General features: G+C 34.8%; 1 protein-coding gene across 2 annotated transcripts in view; it reads right to left on the bottom strand.

Moving 5' to 3' along the window:
- Positions 1–20,341, bottom strand: part of NUP35 (nucleoporin 35) — a 29,725-nt gene extending 9,384 nt beyond the window's left edge. Inside the window, exons 1-4 of one of the 2 annotated variants that reach the window (XM_006921266.3) lie at positions 20,228–20,341; positions 17,054–17,224; positions 14,773–14,900; positions 12,838–12,898 (exon numbers count right to left, since the gene is read on the bottom strand). In XM_006921266.3, the coding sequence (XP_006921328.1) occupies positions 12,838–12,898; positions 14,773–14,900; positions 17,054–17,224; positions 20,228–20,267 (400 nt within the window). In that variant the 5' untranslated portion in view covers positions 20,268–20,341. Of the gene's footprint in view, positions 1–12,837; positions 12,899–14,772; positions 14,901–17,053; positions 17,225–19,580; positions 19,802–20,227 lie in introns of those variants that run through there. The other variant, XM_006921267.3, reaches the window with a different exon arrangement.
- Between the last annotated feature and the right edge of the window lie 3,154 nt (positions 20,342–23,495).

Genomic DNA, 23,495 nt, shown 5'->3' with positions numbered 1-23,495 from the left:
CCAATCATTCACCGTGGCAGAGAGCATCATGTAGCGGGAAAAGTAATATGCTTTGCAGTCAGTTCACGTTGCAGTTCTACTGCTACCACAACTAACAGTGGTTATTGAGCCTCAATTCCAAATATTACAATAAAAAAGAAAGCAAAAACAGTAATAATATTAATGATAATGATTGCCAGCATAAACTGAACAGTTATACATACAGTAGTGCCCTCTTATCCTCAGGGCATACATTCCAAGACCCTCACAGTGGATGCCTAAAACTGTGGGTAATACCAAGCCCTAGTATATTACAGCCATGTGCCATACAACAACATTTCAGTCGAAAGGCTGCATATATGACGGTGGACCCGTAACATTATAAAGGAGCTGAAAAATTCCCATTGCCTAGTGATATCAAAGCCATTGTAACATCATAGCACAACACATTAGTACTTAAGTGTTCGTGGTGATGCTGGTATACAGCGTGTATAAAGTCTACAGTAGCCTACAGTAATGTCTTAGACCTTCACATTCACTCACCACTTACTCAATGAATCACCCAGAGTAACTCCCAGTACCAAAAGCTCCATTCACAGTAAGTGCCCTATACAAGTGTACTAATTTTTTATCTTTTATAACATATTTTTACTGTATCTTTTCTATGTTTAGATATGTGTAAATACAAAAATACTTACCATTCTGTGACAACTGCCTACAGTATTCAGTATAATAACATGCTGTATGGGTTTGTAGCCTAAGAGCAACAGGCTATATACCACATAGTCTAGTTGTGTAGGAGGCTACACCATCTAGATTTGTATTCTACGATATTCACATGACAAAATCACCTAATGATGCAATTCTTAGAATGTATCCCCATTGTTAAACAACACATGAGACTGTATGTTTGTTCCTATACATACACACCTAAGATAAAGTTTAATTTATAAATTAGGCACAGTAAGAGATTAACAACAACGACTAATGATAGAACAATTATAACAAAACACAGTAATAAAAGTTATGTAAATGTGGTCTCTCTCAATTTTCTTTTTGTACTGTACTCTTCCTTGTACTTAAAGAAAGTACTCTACAGCTTCTCTTTGGCATATCTGAATTTCCAACATCACTACTCTTGCACTTTTGGGCCATCATTAAGTAATATAAAGGTTACTTGAACACAAACACTACAATACTGCAACAGTCAATCTGATAACCGAGACAGCTAAGAGATTAATGAGCAGGTAGCATATAGAGAGCATAGTGGATACACCGGACAAATGGATGACTCATGTCCTGAGATTCAGTGACAGAGTAGGACGGCTGAGATTTCATCATGCTACTCAGAACAATGTGCAATTTAAAATTTATAAATTGTTTATTTCTGAAATTGTCCATTTAATATTTTTGGACCACGGCTGTATTTAAGTCCTGTAATGCAGGTATATAAGATGGAGGGTTGAACACTGTCTGCATTGCAGAATGTTAGCAATCCAGTTACTGTGGGTAACTGAAACAACAAAACTGCAACTAAGGGGAGACTACAGTATTCATACTGAATTCTAAAAGCAATTCTATGAGAAATAACTACCATAACCATTTTACATGAGGAACATAAAACACAAACATACATAAAATGCCTATCTAACCTAACATAGTTAAGATTAACTGAGAGAGCACGTTTAAGAGGTTCAATAAATGTTAGTTTCCATTTTGAAGCCAGCATCACCCTGACACAAAAACCAGATAATGACACTACAAGAAAAGGAAACGAATGTTCCTGATGAATACAGATGAAAACATTCTCAACAAAATATTAACAAACTAAATTCAACACCACATTAAGATGATCACACACCATGGTCAAGCAGGATTTACCCTTGGAATACAAGAAGGATTCAACATACTCAGCATCAATAAATGTGATGTACCACATTAACAGAATGAAAGGTAAAAATCACATGACCATCTCAACAGATGCAGAAAAAAAACATTTGACAAAATACAACATCATTTCATGATAAAAATGCTCAACAACCTGGGTATAGAAGGAACATACCTCAACATAATAAAGGCCACATACAACAAGCCTACATCTAATCATTCTCAAGAGAGAAAGAGTTGAAACATTTTGCTCTAAGATCATTAATAAAAAGGGTGCCTATTCATCACTATTCGACATAGTATTGGAAGTCCTACCCAGAGCAATCATGCAAGAAAAAGAAATAAAAAGCACTCAAAAAGGAAAGAAAGAAGTATAATTGTCTTTGTTTGCACATGACATGATTTTATTTAGAGAACATCCTAATATACTAACAATAAAGTATCTGAAAAGAAAGAAAAAAAAATCCCAATTACGATAACATCAAAAACAATAAATTTAAGGAGGTGAAAGATTTCTATACTGAAAACCACAAGACTCAGATGAAACAAACTGAAAACAGAAACAAATGGAAAAATATCACGTGTTCGTGCATCCGGTGAATTAATATTAAAATATCCATACTTCTTAAAGTCATCTACAAAGCCATTAACAAAATGAAAAAACAACCTCTGGAATAGGAGAAAATACTTACAAACCACACATCTGATAAGGGTTAATATCCAAAATAAATAAGGAACTCATACAACTCAATAGCAAAGAAAACAATCCAATTTTAAAAAATGAGCAGAGGAACCGAACAGATATTTTTCCAAAGAAGATACAAATGACCAATGGGTACAAAGAAATGGATTCAACATCACTAATCATCCAGGAAATACAAATCAAAATTAAAAATAGAACTACTACGTGATTCGGCAATCCCACTTCTGGGTATATATCCAAAGAAAATGAAAGCAGAATCTCTAAGAGACAGCAGCACTCCCATGTTCATTATAGCATTATTCACAATAACCAAGATATGAAAACAATCTAAGTGTCCATTAATGAATGAATGTATAAAGAAGATGCAGTACATACATACAATGGATGTTATTCAGCCATGAGATAGAAGGAAATCTTGCCATTTGCAACAATATGGATGAACCCGAAGAACATGATGTTCATGATGTTAAGAGAATGAAATCAGAGAAAAACAATTATTGTAAAATCTCACTTATATGTGGAATGTAAAAAACTCAAACTCATAGAAGCAGAGAGCAGAGTGGTGGTTACCAGGGGCTGGGAACTGGGGAATAAAAGATGTTGGCAAAAGGATACAAATTTCCAGTCATTAGATGATTAAGTTCTAGGAATCTAAGCTACAGTATTATCATTAATAACATTGTATTATATCCTTGAAAGCTGCTAATAGATCTTAAATGTTCTCACCACAAAAAAGAAATGGTAAGTAGGTGTTAGCTAACACTATTATCATTTTGCAACATGTGAGTGCATCAAATCAACACATTGTATATCTTAAACAATGTTTTATGTCAATTACGTTTCAATAAACCTGTAATAAAAAATGTTAGTTTCCTTTAGCTATATCCATACATTGACCTGTAACACAAGACTTACCTGTAACTCCAAGGATCAAATGGAACAGTAGGTGGACAAAAACTCAAAAAAGTTAACTGTTTTAACAATAGATAACTTCAACATAAATGATGCACTTGGTACAATTATTCTTTTGCATTAACAGTACAAATATATTCAGAGTCAAGTCTAAAGGACTTGTAGGAATGATGTACGTCTCTTGCCTACAAGCAATACCAAATTAAAACTACACCCTCGACAGGCTCAAAAGTTAAAAATATCAATCAAGTAAAAATTATAATGCAACAATGTGATCCTAACTAAAGAGAAATCACCCAAGGATTTCAAAACTTAAGCTTAACTCTTTAAGTAAACCACACAACGTGAATCCCTTTACTTCATTCAGACTCAAATTTAGAAACCATAATTAATCTAACCAATTGATACAGCCTTTCCAAAAAAATTGTTTCAGATCAGTTCAGATCTATTAGGCTTATTAAAGAATCTATTTAATTCAGAATACTATCTTATACCCTACTAGAAAACAAAAAAAGGTGCTCAAGATTGACTGCTTATTTCAGTTATCAAGTTAATAGGCTAACAATTCATCAGCCAACAAGCTTGAGAAACAAATATTCAAATATTTTTATAAAAGCAATCAAACAATTGATGATATGCAACAATTATTAGCTCTAGAGAAAACAAAGGTATACAGGAAGGAAACAATCCAAGGACTACTACATAGCTCAGTCCTATAGATTTACCTGACTTTTAAAACTGAGTTCATGTTGGTTTTTAAAAAGAGAGAGAATACAAAGTAAATCATTGAAATGAACATCAAACTCTATGCTATGATACATTTAACAAATATTCAAATGCATTATGCATTTAATAGATAACACATATTTCTAAAATAAGTCTCATTTAAAATGAAAAACATCCCATTTTGACATGTGTCTGCTTATCAACTAACTTCCCAACTATCTCTTTAAGAAAAGAGCAGAAGCACATAAAAGATACTCTTAAATACTACAAAGACAAAGCTTTAACACATGAAAGGTAGTAAAAGGCATTTTAGCATAAAATCTGAAGCCAATTCAAATTTTTTTATGTCCTGTATTAACATTAAGAAGGTACAATTTAATTATACAACATCATGTAATAACCTTCAAGCAAGAAATTAAATGAAGGCTCAAAATGAGACAATCATTATGACCTTTAAAAATAAAACAAATCAAAATTAAGTCTCAAATGAATAAGCAATCTAATTTTTGCCCTGTCAACTACTCTGAAAAACATAATTACTTATACATAATCTAAAACTATTTACATAAGTTTAGCATAATTGCCCCCCACCTCGTTAATGTTTAATTGCTCCACTGATTCTACTTCCTTTCAATCAGATTTCTGGTACTCACTGCTATGCTTTATAAGATGAAAATAAACCACATCAAATTGGACTGTAATGTGTCTCCCTTGGTAAATCACAATTCAAACACTCTTCACAAAATTGGATTAAAGTGGAGGGCAAAAGACCTTATTACCCTTTATGAAAATGTCCTCAATTAAAGAACATATTCAATTATTTCACAATAAACCAAATGAAAACAAAAGAGATAAAAGTGGTATATTTTAAACAAATACGTGACATATGAAACAGGGAAAAAAGAGGTTCCTAGCACTGTTGTCACCTTCTTTCCATGAAACACAGTAGTATAATGTATAATAAAGAATTTGGCCTCAGCACAAAGAGAGGCCAGCCCTTTGTCAAGTTCCTGAGAGAGAACCTCTAAACGCTAGGAATTTCTCTTGCAACAGGAATGTTTTTGTCATTCATGGTAGGTTCTCAAGTGCACTAGATAACAAGATGACTAAGAGTGGTCCCTGGATAGTTTATGATAAAAAGGTGACTCATGATGGGGGCAAGTCTCACTGTAGAGACCAACCATGTGATACCAAGAATGGAGCTTTGAGCCACATGATATCATCCCGCCTCTGGGACGAGTTGGGGACTAGAGATTGAGTTTAGTCCTTGATTAATGATTCAATAAATCATATTTACATAATGAAACCCCAATAAAAACTCTGGACATGAAGGCTCCAATGAACTTCCCTAGTTGGCAACACTGTGTACAGTGCCATCTATCAATGCCAGGAGGGTAACATATCAGGAAAGCTTTGTGTTTTGACCCTTCCAGACTTTGTCCTATGCATTTCTTTCTTTGGCTATAATTTGTATCCTTTTGCTATAATAAAACTATAACCATACTTACTTTCAGCGGGTTCTAGTAAATTACCAACCCTTAGGGTGGACTGGGGAAACCCTGAATTTGCAGAAGTGAGGGTAGCTCTGGGTTACCCCAAATTTGTGGCTGGCATCTGAAGTGAGAGTAATCTTGTGGGGACTGTTTCCTTAGACTTTTCAGTTTAAAAACACATTGTACCCAAAAACATGTTGAACAATGAATACAACAACATGCGATCAAATGTGAACTAAACAATTGTATTCATCTCTAATCCCCTGAAACACCCAATGACAGTCATTCTATAAGGTCTCAGGTCTTGGAGGACACAGAGACTATTAAAGGTATAAAAGAGGTTGCTGGCTGAAATCCAGGAAGACAAGTTTAAAAGTGAGTATAATAAAGGGTGAGATGACAGGCTCCTCTTCATCTTAGGCAGTCAGATGACTGTCACTCACCCATTCCATCCCCAAGAGAACAAGGACTTAAACTCTGAAGAAAAGGAATCTAAATGGCTCAGGACTCAGAGTCCAGTCACAGAAGAGAACTGTGAGGAGACTGATTAAGTGAAAATCTAGATGTTGAAAAGGAGACTTCTCCCTTTCTATATTCAGAATACCAGCTTAGATGTTAAGGGTGAATACTAAAGAATTCCTCTTCGGGAAGATTTAAAATAAAAAAGACCTACATATGCTGAAATCAGATTTTTCCCAACAAAAATCTAGCTAACTGTCTAATCCCCTCACAGTGAAACCCAATAAGAGACAAACAGCCTCTTTCCACCAATCTTCCCCTTCCTGCCAATGTTGATGCACATACACGCACAGATTCCAAGTAGCTTTTCAGTGCCTCATTCGATAAATATGTCTCCAATAAGAAAGACAGAAGTGGGAAAAAAAATAAAAAATAAGAACTAAAAGAAAACAGACAATATGAGCAGGAATAAAAAGACCAGCATCAATCTCACTGGTAAGATATTATGCCCATGAAACATGAACAGGATGCTACATTTTTAGTATATTCAGAAAACAACAAAAAAAGGTTCTTGGAAATTAAAATGACAAAATAAAAAAATTACTATAAGAGTTGGATACAGATTGAGGATAACTCTCAGGAAGTATAATACATATGTAAAAGATAATATAAGGGAGAAAAAGTAGAAAATTAGAAAAGTATACAGTGTTCACAATCAGAAGGAATTCCTTAAAGGGCGAGGGGGGAGAAAGAAAGAAAAAAAAACCAGAGGGAGAAAAATTATTTAAAAAATGTAGGGAAGTAACTCAGAACTAAAGGTTTCTTGATTTAAAGGATCCATTAATTAAGTCCCCAGAAAAACAAATGAAAAAAAATCCCACATCAAAGCACATTCATGAAATTGAGAATACTAATCATAGAAAGACCTTATCAAAACCAGGCCACATACAAAGACTCAGGAATCATCACTGCAAATGACTTCCAAAGAACACAAGAAGCTAGAAGAAAATGGAATGATACCTCCAAGATTCTGATGTAAAACACTATACCTGTCCAAGCTAACAATCCAGTATACAGATAGAAAAAAAAAAAGTATTTTAGACATGAGGTCTTAAACTTCACTTCTTCCCACACAAGCTTTCTTACAAAGTTACTGAAATATGTTCTTCACCAAAATGAGGAAATAAACTAAAAGGAAACATGTTATCTAGGAAAAATAACTCAGCTCTAGAAACTTGCTAAGACAAGTCCCAGGATGATAGTTGGACACTATGCTTAAACAAGAAACAGCCAAAAGAAAGGCTAAGAGAAATGTTCTCAGTTTAAAACAAACGAAAAAATGTGTTTGAAATTATGAGCATTTTAAAAAAGATAGTATGTATCATAACGACTGTAACAGTTACTTAAAAGGAAGAAGCAAATGACACATAGAAAATTAGACAAATGGGAAAAAAGTGACAATTATTAGCTAAAGAAAAATTAAAATTTTACAGAAAGGATAAATTATAATATTCTACTTGGTTCAGCACTGATAGTGTTTACAGTCATAATAATATAAACACCAACAAAGGAATGAAATTTGATATAATAATGTTCAGATAATGTGAAGATATAGTATCTTTAATTACCTTAAATATAACAATATTAAAAACTGAAAATCAAGAATTAGGAATATAATCATATATAGCTGAATAATAGCCCTCTAAGATGACTACATCCTAATACCTGGAATCTCATCCCCAGAGCCTTAATCCATGGAACCTTACCTTATATGGCAAAAGAGACTTTGCAGATGTGATTAAGAAATCTTGAGATGGGAAGATTATCCAGGACTATTCAACTGGGCCCCCAATATAGCCACTAGTGTCCTCACAAGAAGTAGGAGATAGATTTTACTACAAAGAGGTGATCTGATAATGGAAACAGATTGGAGTAATACACCTTGAAGATCAAAGAAGGGGCCACAACCAAAGAATACAAGTAGCTGCTAGAAGCTGGAAAAAAAATTCTCCCTAGAGCCTATAGAAGGAATAAGTCCTACTAACACTTTGACTTTAACCCAATGAAATTGATTTTGGACTTCTGGCTCCTAGAATTGTAAGAGAATAAATCTGAATTGTTTTAAGCCACTAAATTTGTGGAAACAAGAAACTAATACAGTACCTCATTTGAAATGGAATTTCAAAAGGAATACCTCTAAGATCTGACCTGGTTAGTTCCAGAGAAATAAAAGTAAAGACCGCTGCATTTCATTATAAGTATTTAAGTACTATTTTCTTAAACTGTCTTGACTAAAATATAAAATATTACCCCTACCAAAACTAAAGACGACCCAATGGTACTGTAGCTATTCTGGAATGAGACTAAGTAAATTTTGGTGACTAATTTTTAAAAGTCAATGTGGTAAGCAGAAAATGGTCCCCCCAAAATCACCATGTCCTAATACCCAGAAGATGTGAATAAGTTACATTACATGGTAAACAGGAATTAAAAAAGATGCAGATAGAATTAAGATTGCTAATTATCTGATCTTAAATAAGATTACCCTGGATTAACCCAGTATATCTGACATAATCACAAGGGTCCTTAAACAAGGAAGGAAAAGAGAGTTGTAAGAAAGACTCAATTGGCCAGTGCAAGCTTTGAAGATGGCAGGGAGCCATGAGCCAAGAATCCTGGGTAGTTATAGAAGTTGGAAAAAGAAAAAAAAAGGATTCTCCCCTACAGACTCCAGGAAAGAATGCAACCTTACCAATGCCTAGATTTTAGTCCATTAATACTCAATTCAGACTTCAGATCTCCAGAATTTTAAGATAATAAATTTGAGTTGTTTTAAGGCACTAATCTATGATAAATTGTTTCAGTAGCACTAAGAAACTAACATAATCTAGAATAAAGTTGTGTTTATTTTAATTATTATTAAAGAAAAACTATTTCATGACCAGCTGGACACATATCTTCTCTTGTTTGGTGCTGGAATGTCACTGCCTCAAAACACTACATATGTATAATATTAGTTTCCTATGATTACCACAAACTGGGTGGTTTAAAATAACAGAAACTTATTCTCTCCCAGTTCTGGAGGCCAGAAGTCCAATCAAGTTTTCAGCAGGGCCAAACACCTGCTGAAAGCACTAAGGGAGAATCCATGCTTGCATCTTCTAGCTTCTGGTGACAGCTGGCATGTTTTAGTGTTCATTGGCTTGTGGCAACAACACTCCAATCTTTGCTCACATCACTTTCTCCTCTGCATGTCTCTCCATTCTGTGTCAGATTTCTTTGCCTCTTATAAGGACACATACTGGATTTAGGGACAACTCACGTAATTACCAGGATTAATTTCCTCCTATTTTGTTAATTATCTACACTCCTTGAGAGCTCCTCCTCTCAAGATCCTTAATCTTATGTTTTGGCCACACAGTAATATTCACAGGTTCTGAGTATTAGGATGTGGGCATATAATTTGGGGGCTACCATTCAACTCACTATCAACTTAGATCCATCAATCTATTCAAGTCAACATTTACCGAGGTCCTAGTTCTGAGACTGGTAAATAATAAAGATCCTAAAGGAATCTCTGTTCTACAGTTCATTATCCAGTAATGGAGAAAGATAAAAGCTGAGCAGTGAGAGCTTTATAGGAGTACATATAAAAAGCAGTTAATCCATATCAGAAAAAGCATCGGGAAAGTTCTCTCAGATAAAATAGTCCTCCCCGCCAGAACTCTGAGCTACTAGCATCTACAAAAGCAGCCAAAAATTGCTCTAGTCTAATTATCACACTTAATTAACAATACACTAACACAAATAAGGATTGTAATTCAGTAGATATAATTCGATACCTTTTGAGAAGAGAGCTGATAGATGAAAGAACTTCTCAAGAAAAAAGTTAAGAAAAATTTAAAAGAAGATGAAAAGCAGGGAATATTTAAATAGTAGCAAAAGAAAACTGAGGGGTGAGGATGGGGAAGGATAGGGCAAACGTATTTAAAACATTCACTACCAGGTTAATAATATACCATGGTTGAGAAGAGTTTCTGAAATTCTTTAATCCAGATTTCCCACTTTGTCATATGACTAAAGTTTTCCTGCACCAGATATAAGACTCAGGGAGGTTAACATCAGTTATAGAATTTAAAAACAAATTAAAGACATAAGCATAAAAGATCACTCATGTCATTAAATCCCATAATCTCTTTATAAAGACATCAATCTCCAAAAGTTATTTAACACTAAATATAGGAGTTAAAAAAAATGCTCTAAGTGAAACATCTACATTTTCCCCTTAATTTTCTCAAGTCAATTCCATTTCCCCATTTCTTGCTTATTACTGGCCATGCAATGGTAGGTCCTCATGCCCATCAGATCTTTTCAAAAATATTCTTTTTCACTTATGCTCTATTAAGACTTCCTATACAAAATTCCTTAAAGTCAAAGCAGAAGCAGCAGTGGCCCCCAGTGGCCAATTTATGATAGGTATATTTTCCTATCTTGTATTTTCATATTTGATTTCCAAAATGACAAAGAACCTCATAGAAGTTACATTCGACAAAAATAAGTTAACAAAGGGATACTTAATTAACGTTAATCCTGTGCTCTTTTACTTAATATCAATAAGAATATTACAATGCATGCTTTTCAGACACCTAAGAGATCCTTGAAAGCATTAAATACATTACTTAACATTTTGTGTTTTTGCATTTTCAAAGTCCCTGGGATCACTTACTGACTCAATTTTAAACAGCTAAATAGTCACTATTAGTAACAGCCACATAACAAAGCACTGTCATCTACCTATTTGAGCAGATTAAGATTGTTAAAACCTGAACTAATTCCCCTAGAACATTCTACCTCAAGTATGTAAGTATGAGACTGAGGTGACAACCTAGGTTTTTCAGTGGACAGAAATATGTAGTAGCAGAAACCCAAAGATATCCACCCAAAGTTTGTTACTTAGTTTCATTGATTGGTAATTCAAACACTAATCTAGGTATTTTGTGAAGGGACTTTGTAGGTAGTATTAAGGTTACTAATCAGCTGATCTTAAAATAAGGAATTACCATGGATTACAGGTATCTCCGCTTTTCACAAGTTTGCTATACGCCACTTTGGTTTTTGCTAACTGAAAGAAATCCAAAGAGAAGTTCGCCTTCAAGAAAAATGCAAAAATTGAAAATAGCATCCAGCGTTTGTTTTGCAGCAAGCCCTTACAGAGGCAGCACACACCTGAGCAGCAGTGAGAGTTGTATTGCCAAGCTCCTTCCCTGGGAACTATACTTAGCATCTCAGCATCAAACAGCCTTAGTTTTGAACTGTGTCTATGAGCATATGTGCTTTATAGAGATTTATTTTGTGCACACGTTAGCAACACATGTCCTGAGATACATAAATGCTTCTTCGCTTTAGACCATTTCAGCTTTCGAAAGGTTTCACAGGAACGGAAACCTGTAATTCGTTGGCCCAAATATAATAAAATGAACCCTAACAGCAGCAGATGGCAGAAAAGCCAAATCAAAGAGATCCAACAAAAGGAGGTCAGAGAGATTCAAAGCATGAAAAAGGACTTGTCTGTCATTTGCTGTCTTTGAAGATGGAAGGGGAGCTACAAGCCAAGGAATGAGGGCAGCCTCTAGAAGCTGAGAACAACCTCCAGGTGACAGCCAGCAAAGAAACAGGGACCTCAGGACAACCACATGGAACTGAATTCAGCCAACAACCTAAATGAGCTTGAAGTGGTTCATCCCCAGAGCTTCCAGAAAGGAACACAGCCCTGCTGGCACCTGAGCTCTAAAGCAAAGACCAAGCTGTGCCTAGACATATGACCTATAGAAACTCTGATAACAAATTTGTGTTGTTTTAAGCTACTAAGTTCTTGGTAATTTGCTATGGCAGCAATTTACAAGTAATACAGATTTTAGTACCACAAATGCAGAGTTACTGTAACAAATAACTAAATGTGTGGAAGTAGCTTTGGGATCACAGTGGGCAGAGGCTGGAAGAAATTTAAGTAGCATGAGAGAAAAGGCCCAAATAGCCCTGAACAAACTGGAAGTAGAAATCTAGACTTTGAGGACAGTGCCAGTGAGGATTTGCAGACTGAAGAAATCTGGATTTGGAGAATAAAAATATCTAATTTGTTACTGGATACCGCTTTTGCTATCCATTCTGACAATCTCTGCCTTTTAACTAGACTGTTTAGTATATTCTGATTTATATAATTGTTGATTTGGTTCATTTTAAATCTACACTCTTGCTATTGTTTCTTTTGTTCTGTATTATTGTTGTTGCTCCTCTTTTCTTCCTGTCCGGCCTTCCTTTGTATCTAAACCACCACCATCCCTCACTTGGATTAATGCAGTAGGTTCCTATCTGATCTCTTTGCTTCCACCCTTGCCCTTACCCCAAAGTTTCTTACCACACACAGCAAACCTCCTCCTATTTGTTTTCCACATTTTCTGGGTAAAACCATTTGTTCAATGAGTAGAATATCATAGCTTATCTTTAAATTCAGAAAAGAATCAATAAACAAAGTATTTCCTTTCTTAAAGAAATTACTGATATTTGATAACATCTCCACGTTTGAAATAGAAAAGAAAAAATTTTGGCAATTATCAACAAAGGTTTTATATTATCTTTGAAGAGCAAGAACAGTCTTTGGTGTTAAAAGGCATTGCTTACCTATCCCAGGAGTAGTTGTCGTAACTCCAACAAGAGGACTCTGCATTAATGACATGTTTGGCTACATAAAAACAGAACCATTAAAGAAAAAATGCAAAGTTCTAACAATAACATAAGCATAATAAGTGTTGAAAGGTTTCGTTCGACAGACAACTGAATGTCTACCAAGAACCAGAGATGTCTATAATTAGCTCAAAATCAAAGAGTACTCCTTAACTTTTTTTTTAGGTTGAACAGTACTAATCTAAAATATGCTAGACTCTTAGCATATTATTTGTTTAAAATAAGTTAGGTTGCATTACGTAAAAAGACATTATTTTTAGTAGAAAGTAACAGTGCTATTTGCTTTTAGTTCCTAAGGTACAATATTTGAAATAACAGATAATAGTTCACAAAGAAAAATAGAAATACGGCAAAATTTTATTTTTACATAGACATTTACAAACCATGAAGTACTACAGATTCAAATCAGTCTATACAATATAAGCCAGGGGTTCTCATACCAAACTAAACATCAGATTTACTTACCAATCTTTAGAAAAAATATCTCAGACCAGAATATTCTGGATTTGTTAAGTTAGAAAATCACTATCCAAATACAACACAAGCCATACAGGCAATTTTAAATTTTAGAGTAGACACACATATCTGAATTAAATATGGGACTAGCCACATTTCAAGTGCCAAGAACCACACCTGGCTGGTGGCTACCGTCTTTACTGGACAGGTGCAAAGATCTAGAAGTGTTGAAAAGAGAAAGTAATCTGTTTAACACAATTTTGCTTTGCTTGATGAGTAGGCCTAGTATGCCAGGGATATCAAGTCTATAAATAGTCAAAATTTACTGAAAGATGCTTTCTACTATTCTTAAGCTTTCCAACAACTATGTTATATTTGATTTAGGGAAAGCCATAAAACATTTTTCCAAATTAAACAGCAAAAATATCTTTATACAAAGAACTTATCAGTTTAACTGACATACTTTGTTTATATGTCCTAAGTACGACAGTAATAGGAGAGAACACTTGTGACTATAAAAGCACTAAACTTCCTATTTAAAAGAAAAATCCATACCACCTTTCCAGTGACAATCAAGAGTTATCACAATAGTATTAGCATAGCATGGTTGTTACAAACATTAAGCTTTAGATTCAGTACTCCCTGGGTTGAAAGCCTAGCTCTGCTAGACTAGCTGCCTGACTCTTGACAAACTACTTAAGCTGTAAGATCAGGGCCTGTGCACCATAGGAACTTCATAAGTATTAGATACTTTCTTGTAGCAATCAGTCCCATCAAAACAGAGGATCTCTATCTTGCATAATCTATGACTGAAAATAACACCACCAGAACACCTACACCAAGCAAACCTTAACATCACCATGAGAAAACCTAACCTGGAAACATACTAAACTATCAGCTCATAAATATGCATGAGGCAGTGTTTTTTGTAAAATAAGTAAACAGTGAACTTAGCTCTAAAAGGACAGTGGTCTTATATTAATAAAACAATTTCTAAAACAAACACTTCAAATCACTACATAGTGCCCTAGATCTGGATAAAACCCCAAATATTCATTTGTTCTTTCACAGAATTATGTATAAACATTGAACTTTTTAAAGAACTGGAATGACTTAAACCATAATCATTTCTACATATATACATTAAATAGGTTAGGGACATGGACAAGTGAAAAATCCTAGAATTACTTATATGAGAAAATAATCTGGAGTTTTATTACATTTTTAAGTACATTTCATGGATAAACACAATTTAAGTAGATTCTATGATAAATGTCCTTAATGAGTATCCTGTGCAATAAAATTACACTAAAATAGACCTCAGGGAAACACTTCTAATTACTGACCCTCACTGTACAGTCACATAAAAACATGAAATTATTAACAGTGGGTCATGAATAAAGGTATGTGTATTACCTGTCTTCTTGAAGTTAAAGGTGTTGATCCAAGTCCTGGACTGGAAATGTCATCATATATACTTCTAACTGGTGGAGCTCCGCTTTTGTCTTTATGAGCTGGTACAACTGGTTGTGGTGGTGACCCACCTACAATGTATAAAAATACAGTTAGGTGAGAAAACAAAGAAACTTTCTATCTTTCTGGTAAGATTTTTTAAATTTATATTTTTAAAGTACTGACTTAAACTCTTGTCTCCCAGTGCTTCTCAAACTTTGATACATATGAAAGTCACTTGGGGATCTTGTTAAAATTCAGATTGATTTAGAATGTGTGAGGTAGAGCCTGAGATTATGAATTTCTAACAAGCTCCTAGTAATGCCAATGCTGGTGATCCATGGACTAAACTCTGAACAAAAGGTTCCATTATCAGTAAATAGAAATTTTAGTTTTCAGTAAGCTCACACAACTTTTGCTTTCTCCACAAAATGTTTAATATTTCAATACAAAACTTGATTTTATTTCTCACTTGAAAGTAGGTATTAAATAGCTCCAGTGTGCATATATGCATATACTTGAATAAACATAATCCTCTAATGCGGAGTTTGCCAAGATTAAACAGGCCCCATTCATGTTTTTCACAGTAAAAACGGATTTAAGTACACAATAAAGACATAAGAAAAGGACTAACTTTTAGGGACATAAAGATGTCTTTAGAAGTCATAAAATCAGCAATGCCAAATACTGAAACAGCCCATGCCCTCGGTAAGACTAATGTTTGAGCCTAGACAGTACAGCATAAGCTATTTAGAGCACAGGCTATAGAACAAAACTGACCTGGGCTTTAATCTCCTGCTCTGTCCCAAGCAAACTTCAGCAAGTTCTTTATTGCATTTAGCCTGTTTCCTCTTTTGAAAAATAGGGATACTACTACCTATCCCTTAGATAAAAGAATGAAAATAACATATAAAATACTTAGCATACTGCCTGGCTCATAAGTACTCAATATATGTTAGCTAAAATAATAACATATTTGAAATATGTACAAAACAAAAGCCTGTCCAGAATATTTTTAAGCAAATTATTTCAATTATAATTTATAATTCTCGCTGATTATGTGTATACATACATACATACAAAAAAAACGTGGTTTATATAGAATAAACCCTTTAAACCAAATAATACCTTCAAGACAATTAAAGTAATAAGATTTTACATTTAAATATCTACTGAAATAATATTAGCTTACATTGGAATTCCACCACTTTTGTAGCTAATTCTCACTACTCATAGTTAAATCTTTAAAGTTATCTTTTAAAATATTTCTTTGCTAAAGGCATCCTGTAAAAGATACATGTTGCATTTAGGTAACAACATTTTGCGCTGACAACTGCATATTCTCTGTAAAAAAAAATCTGTAGTCTGTGAAGTCCTTTCACTAAACACACCACAAGTGAGAATCTTAATTCACTCAGACTAGAAATAGAATACATATTTATAAATTTTCAAATTATACTTCTTTTGACTATTTACTATTATTATATTTAAGATGAATTATTTAAACCAAATTCAAGTTAAACAACCAAATTTCTTCCCCCCGCCAATGCATACACTTTAATATCTCTGAAACAGGGATAATTTACAAAAAGTAGATCTTGGCATTGTATTATATTTAGTGTTTTTCTTTCTTAGTGCTCCTTAGAATAACTGAGTTTTACAATCGATGGCATTTTAGATTGGATGAAATGTAGTACGCATATTTTTAATGAGTGATTCTTGAAATTATAGTACAGTAGTCCCCTGCTTACCTATGGTTTTGTTATCTGTGGTCTCGGTTACCCCCAGTCTGAAAATGTTAAATGGAAAATTCCCGAAATAAATAACTCGTAAGTTTTAGACTGCACACCGTCCTGAGTAGCATGATGAAATCTCTCATTGTCCAGCCTAGGATTTGAACCATCCCTTTGTCCAGTGTATCTACACTGTATATACAGTACAATAAGATATTTTGAGAGAGACAGCATTCACATAATTTTATTATAATATGTTGCTATAATTGTCTATTTAATTGTTATTATCGTTAATCTCTTACTGTACCTAATTTATAAACTTTATCATAGATATGTATGTATAGGAAAAAACAGTACTGCTTACATCTCTATTCCAAGAGTCTTAAAATAAAAAATACTTAATTTTTAAATTAATAAATGGGTTGATAAAGGTGAAAGATGCACCATTACTTTTTAAAATTCTAGTACATATACTGACAGTTCTATGAAACTATTTTAAGCTATTTACCTACCTGCAAGCAAAGGTGATCTCATTTCCATTACTCCTACTGAAGGGCCACTAATTGTTCGAGGTTGTGGAGTCACTGGAGCTGGCAAATCCCCCATTAAAAATCCAGGTAGGAACTGGGCATTAACCCCTGGCTTTGGAGATGTGGGTGAACCCAGCATCATTGGTTCAGATCCTAAAAGGAATCAAAAAATAAAATAAAAAACATTAATGTTATAATATCTAACAAAAAGATGCAAGTATCTAGCATAATGTTGAAAATATAATGCTAAATACAGAACTGGTAAAATTTATTATTTTAAAAACCAATAAAATTTTTCTAGAAAAATATGAGTATTTTGTATTAACAACATTAACTTATTTTTGTTAACATTATTTCACAGGTTTAAGACTCAAGTTATTTTTAAATTAAAAAATTTTAATTTACTATATTAAAAAAATCCCTAATACATACAAGAAAACCTCTTTCCTTTTCTGGGTCAGCTTCTACTATGTAACAACCAAAAACAAGGACAGGGTACACAAGCTACTTACGCAAAGTCTTAGCAAACCAAACACAACAGGTTTAGCTTGCAATATGTCCCATTTTTTTCTTCCCCGCAAAAACTGTAAGTTATTTTTGTAATAAAAGTGTAATCATGCGCACAGAGCACATAAGAAATAATAGTAATGATAGCATCCAAATTAAGAAACATAAAAAAGGCTTGGAAAGTTCATGTTGGGAGTCATTTTTTTTTAAGACCATTCATTTAAAGTTAGGAATAATTGATAAAAGTCTGATATAAAATAAATTTTAAAAGAAAACTGATACTTCGCAATCATTTATTCAAACTTAATCTTCACAATTTACAGGGTTGTTATTTTTCCTATTATGAAGATAAGGAAGCTATAACTTAATCTAATTTCAGAGCAAAATGGCACAGTAAAGAGACTATGTATGGACTCTGGAGTCAGAGGCCTGGGTTCAAGTCTCTCAGCAAAATCGGCATAATAGTAGCACCCAGTCATAGAGCTTTGATTAGAACTATAGCAAGTAAAGCACTTAACCCAGTGCCTGATATATAATAGATGTTCAACAAGTATTAGTTATTATTACAATGGTATCTTATAATAGCCAAAACTGAGCGACATATATAAATGAAAAATTTTACAATTTCTGCTTATGAAAATTTAATTTTTCAACTATGTAACAAGCTTGAATATGATTCGTGGCATTCAGAAACATCAAATGTTTTGCATGTTATTTATATCATCTTTATTAATTATTCTTTAACTCTAAAACAGCCTCAAAAATTTGTTTCTTACATTCAAATGCTGTCAATTATTTATTCTTCCTCTTATTTCTTGTTATAGTAGACCTAGATATTAACAATCCAACTATATAAAAAAGAAAAAAGGTAATTTGGAAAAAGATAAAGCAAGCAGGAAGAACTATGATTACATTGTAATTACTGTAAAGTGCTAGTTACTACGTTACTATGGTGCCATTATGATTTCCAAAGAATGTACACTAAACTCAAACCAAAAATCTAAACAAAAACATTTTCTCAACAGATATTAAAAACCCATAGCAATAAACAAAGTTTTAGGTACTGTCAAACTACCTTCACTCTCCCATCCACCAAAAGGAAAAAAAAAATGGCAATTATAAAAATAATTAGGTCAAGAAAAGTTCCGATACGTGTGGACATATACTGTGACACAGTAGAAAGCACCAGAATGAGGGCAACAAAGGACTCCTCATCTGTCACTAACCACCCTTCAAGCTAAATTTCACTTAAAGAGTGAATCGTTCAAGTCTGAAAAAATAGTAAGTGCAGTGTCCTCTTACTCCACTAGAACTGGTGAAGTAACCCTTAGTTCTAATACACAATTAGGTGCTGGGAAAACGTTTATTCATCACCTAGAATATCTGCATATGTGGGCTTGATTAATATCAGCTAATGTCAGATTTCTGCCCGGGCAATAAACAGGGACAGGTTTATTCATATTTGTAACGCCATGAAATATGCACTCCAAAATGTTTTTGAGTAGAGAACTGGAACTGGAAATGTATAGTTTTCTAATATCTAAAAATAGTACAAAACATACTTAGACCAACATCTGTACTTAAATGTAGCACAGTAATTCCACTTGATATTGTGCATTTAGTTTATGACTAATACTAAAGCAGTTCACGTTACTCTATTCTCAAAAGAAACATTTTGCACAAAACATGGAAAGCATTCATTATATACCCTTCCAATCTAAAAAAGACAAAACCTCATTATACAAGGACATATCACTCTTGCTCTTTTTCTAAAGAGAGTTGTAACCTAATTTTCAAACACGTCTCTAGGATGGTAGACTGTTTTCTGTTAAATTTTCGACGATTCTCGAAGTCCCAGACAAAAAGGAAATCAACACCCCATTAACTTTTTAGATTTCTTTTCAACGACGCCACATTTCAGCAATGCTCCCCATTTCATAACGGGAATGAGTTTTTAAAAATTCATATGTGACTGATTTAAGGAAAACACCTCCTACAATACCTGATCACTTTCCTAAGATGAAGGCGGGGGAAATCGTGCGAACTCCTGGCTTCTTATTAAGGCCAATATCTCGATGGCTGCCATCACCTGGTTAATTAAATGTCGCACGATTCACGCGTCCATTAATAAGATTCCTTCGGCAAAGCTCAGCAGAAGGAATCGAACTGGAACTAGAAGCCCAGGTGACCAAAGAGCGGTAGTCTGTAACCGCACCCCGGGGCACCGCCCACCCACGTGTACGCCAGTTAAGCCCCTTCCCACCAATGCTTCCCCAGATCCCCAAACTCAGCACCGCCTCCAGGGCGGTAGGACTGTAGGGCGGTAGGGGGGTGGGGGCGGGGGTTCTCAGGTATAGGCAGGTCTGATGAGAAGACGTGTGGGGGCACTAAACGGCTCAGTCAACATTCGATGGCTGTTTCCTCAGCCTCTCCAGGGCCCGCACCTTCCTAGAGCCGCCCTGGAAGCGTCAGGGTAGCGATGACTCAAGTAGGGGGCTGAGTAGGAACTTGGGGATGAGCCAAGAGCTCCCCCTCCGCGACTGAAACTAGCGGATAAGAGCATGATGACTACTGCCTTTCAGTTTTGCCCGCTTCCAGGCCTACGGCGTGGATCACAGTACCAGTGAGGAAAAGCAGCTTTTCACTCACCCAGCGTGGGCGCCTGGGGTTCCACAGCAAAGGCTGCCATCGCGGCTGCAATTACTCCTAGCTCCGGACTTTCTCAATTTTCAAAAATGGCGGAAACTCTCCCCACGGGTAGAAGCGCGCTACCTTATGGGGTTGCGTAACTTCCGGATATGCGCCACGCTTAAGTTGCGGGCGCCGGGGCAGTCATTTTGAAATAGGGCAAACGTCTTTGCGCAGAATCAGCGCAAATCCGAGAAGGATTTCAGTGGGTAGGTGATGAACCTGCTTTAAAACTACAGTTTTGGGAATGCTTTTGTTCACGCTGTGAGCCTCCTTATTTTTTGGTGTTTGAGTTTCATTGAAGCAAAGTTCTTTTGCTCGAGGTTTCATAATTAGTTTAGCCAGTGCTCTGTCACCTGTCGGCTTCTAATGTCACACCTGGTAAAGTTGGCTTGAAGAAACGGTTGATGCCGCTTTCCAATGTCGATCTCAGGGCTTAGTTCGTGAAGGTCCATTCTCAAAGCATATTATCTATCATCTCTATGTCATTTTTTAAAATGTGTCATTTAGGCACAATTTGATATTAAAGCATAACTCATGCTTGCCGTTTTATTACATATTGACTCATACAAAAGATATTAAATATAGGTGGCTAATAAACACTCGTGAACCCATCGCACCACAGAATCCTATGCGCTCCTCCCTATCTCATCCCGGTTGTCTTCCTCCCCCAACTATACTCCTTTTCTTTAGAGCGTATTCAAAATATCACACACGTTCTATATATGTGTATCCAAAAATAAGTTATTTCGTTTCGCTCACTATAAAAATGAGGTGCTACATGTATATATTCTGGGATGTTTCCGATCTATACCAAACTCATTATTCTCAAAATACCCATCCTCCCTCACTATTTTCTCTGGGATTTCCTGAAATTTCAAATCCAATTAGAATTTTGTAATTGGAGTGAGGCAACAATTACAGCATTCAATGACAAGTTTCCAGAGATCAAAATTTAAAACCAGTGATAGATGAATTGACTTTCTTTGCAGATGTATGAGTTCACCTATGTACCCCCAAAATATATCTTCAAGTCCTAGCCTTTAGTACGTTTGAATGCGACCTATTTTGGAAATGGGTCTTTGAAGATATAATTAAGTTCAGATGAGGTCCTAGTGAAGTACCACAAATTTGGAGGTTTAAACCAACACAAATTTAGTTTTTACAGTTCTGAAAGCCAGAAATCTAAAATGAGTCAATGGGGCTAAAATCAAGGTGTCACCAAGACTGGTTTCTTCTTTAGGCTTGAAGGGAGAATCTGTTTTCTTGCCTTTTGTAGTTTCTGGAAGCTGATTGTATTCCTTGGCTTTTAGAGCTTCTGTTCTCCCCGCTTCAAAGCCAATGGCATAACTATCTGACTAACACTGCTTCTCTCTGCTTGTTATCACATGACTTTTTACTTCTGTAGTAAAATCTCCCTCTGCCTCCGTCTTATAAAGATATTAGTAATTACATTTAGTGCCTACTCAGATAATCCAGGATAATTTTACCATTTCAATGTCTAGTAGTCATGTTTAAATTAATAGTCACATCTACAAAGTATATTTTGCCATATAAGAAAACATTCATAGGTTCCAGAGATTAGAGTGTAGATATCTTTGGGGTTTTAATTAAGCCCACCACACCCAACGATCCCCTTTTCAGAATTAAGGGGATCGTTGGGTGTGGTGGGCTTAATTAAAAAATAAATTTCTATATAAATTATGATCTAGCTAAACAAAAGAACACTATGCACCTATTAAAAAGAATAAGGTGGATTTGACATGAGTGTCTTTATTGACCTAGAAAGATTTCCAGGGTCGATATACTGAAAGAAGCCATTTGAAAATATTTATATGGCATCGTTTTATTTTATCAAAAAAGGTATAAACACACAGAGATGCTTGTTTAAAAAAGGAAGAAGCTGGAAAACATTTGTGACAAACTACTAGTAAAGATGGAGTAGAAAAGGGGTTTGTAAATTGGAGGGACTAAGAAAGGCCTTTAATTTATATAATTTCTAGCAGTTGATTGTGTTATTTACTATTTTTAGTATTATTTTTTAAAATTTTTATTTAGTTTCAAGTATATAGTACATTGGTTAGACAACTCTATTTTTCATAAACGATCCCCCCAATTGTACCCTCCCTCCCCTGACCCACCACCTAGCCGACGTATTAATACTAACTGCATTCCCTATGCCATGCTCGCCATCCCTGTAACCATCCATAAGCTACTAATTTGTACTTCTTTAGCCCTTCACCCCATTTTCCCAACCTCCTAAACCCCCCTTCCCTCTGTCCGACACCAAATTGTCCACTATATTGGTGAGTCCGTTTTTGATTAGTTTGTTCTTTTTATTCCTTAGATTCTGCATATTAGTGAAATCATATAGTGTTTATCTTTCTCTGTCGGACTTAAATACCTTCTAGGTCAATCAAAGCAATATCTTTTTCCATCCCCTTGCTTTTCATATGTTTTCTTATCCTTTCAGCCACTATCTTTTGGTTGGAACACTTAATTCTTTTCTATTTAAGGTACTTATTGATAGGAATGTAGTCGTTACCATTCTTTATTCCTGTTTTTGATACATGTTTTTTCTTCTTAAAGAAGTCCTTTCGACATTTCCTGTAATACTGGCTTGGTGGTGATAAAGTCCTTAAACTTATTTTTGTCTGGGAAGCTCTTTATCTGTCCTTCAACTCTAAATGATAGCATTGCTGGATAAATTATTCTTGGTTGTATATCCTGGGCCTTCATCCTGTAAAATATTTTTTGTCAAGCCCTTCTGTCCTGAATAGTTTCTTTTGAGAAATCAGCTGCCAGTCTTTATAAGTAATTATTCGTTTTTCTCTTGCTGCTTTTAGTATTCTTTCTTTGTATTTAACATTTGGCATTTTAATTAAGATGTGTCTTGGTGTAGGCCTCTTTGGATCCCCGATTTTTGGAATTCTCTGAGCTCCCTGGGGTTTTATGTCCATTTCCTTCACCAGGTTAGGGAAGTTTTCCATCATTATTTCTTCAAACAGCTGTTCAGCATCTTGATTTTCTTCAGTTACACCGATCAGACAAATATCTGGAGCCTTAAGAGTGTCCCATATCCTCCTTATAGTCTTGGTATCTTTTTTCTTGCCATTCTGTTTGAATGTCCTGATTGGCTTTCCTGTCCTCTAGATAGGGCATTTGATCCTCTTTATTCACTTTGTTTATTCCTTTTTTATTCCATTTAATATACTTCTCATCTCAGATA

This window comes from Pteropus alecto, unplaced genomic scaffold (assembly GCF_000325575.1).
Source record: "Pteropus alecto unplaced genomic scaffold, ASM32557v1 scaffold3, whole genome shotgun sequence".
Classification (NCBI taxonomy): Eukaryota; Metazoa; Chordata; class Mammalia; order Chiroptera; family Pteropodidae; genus Pteropus; species Pteropus alecto.
This window is presented reverse-complemented; position numbering and strand designations above follow the sequence as displayed.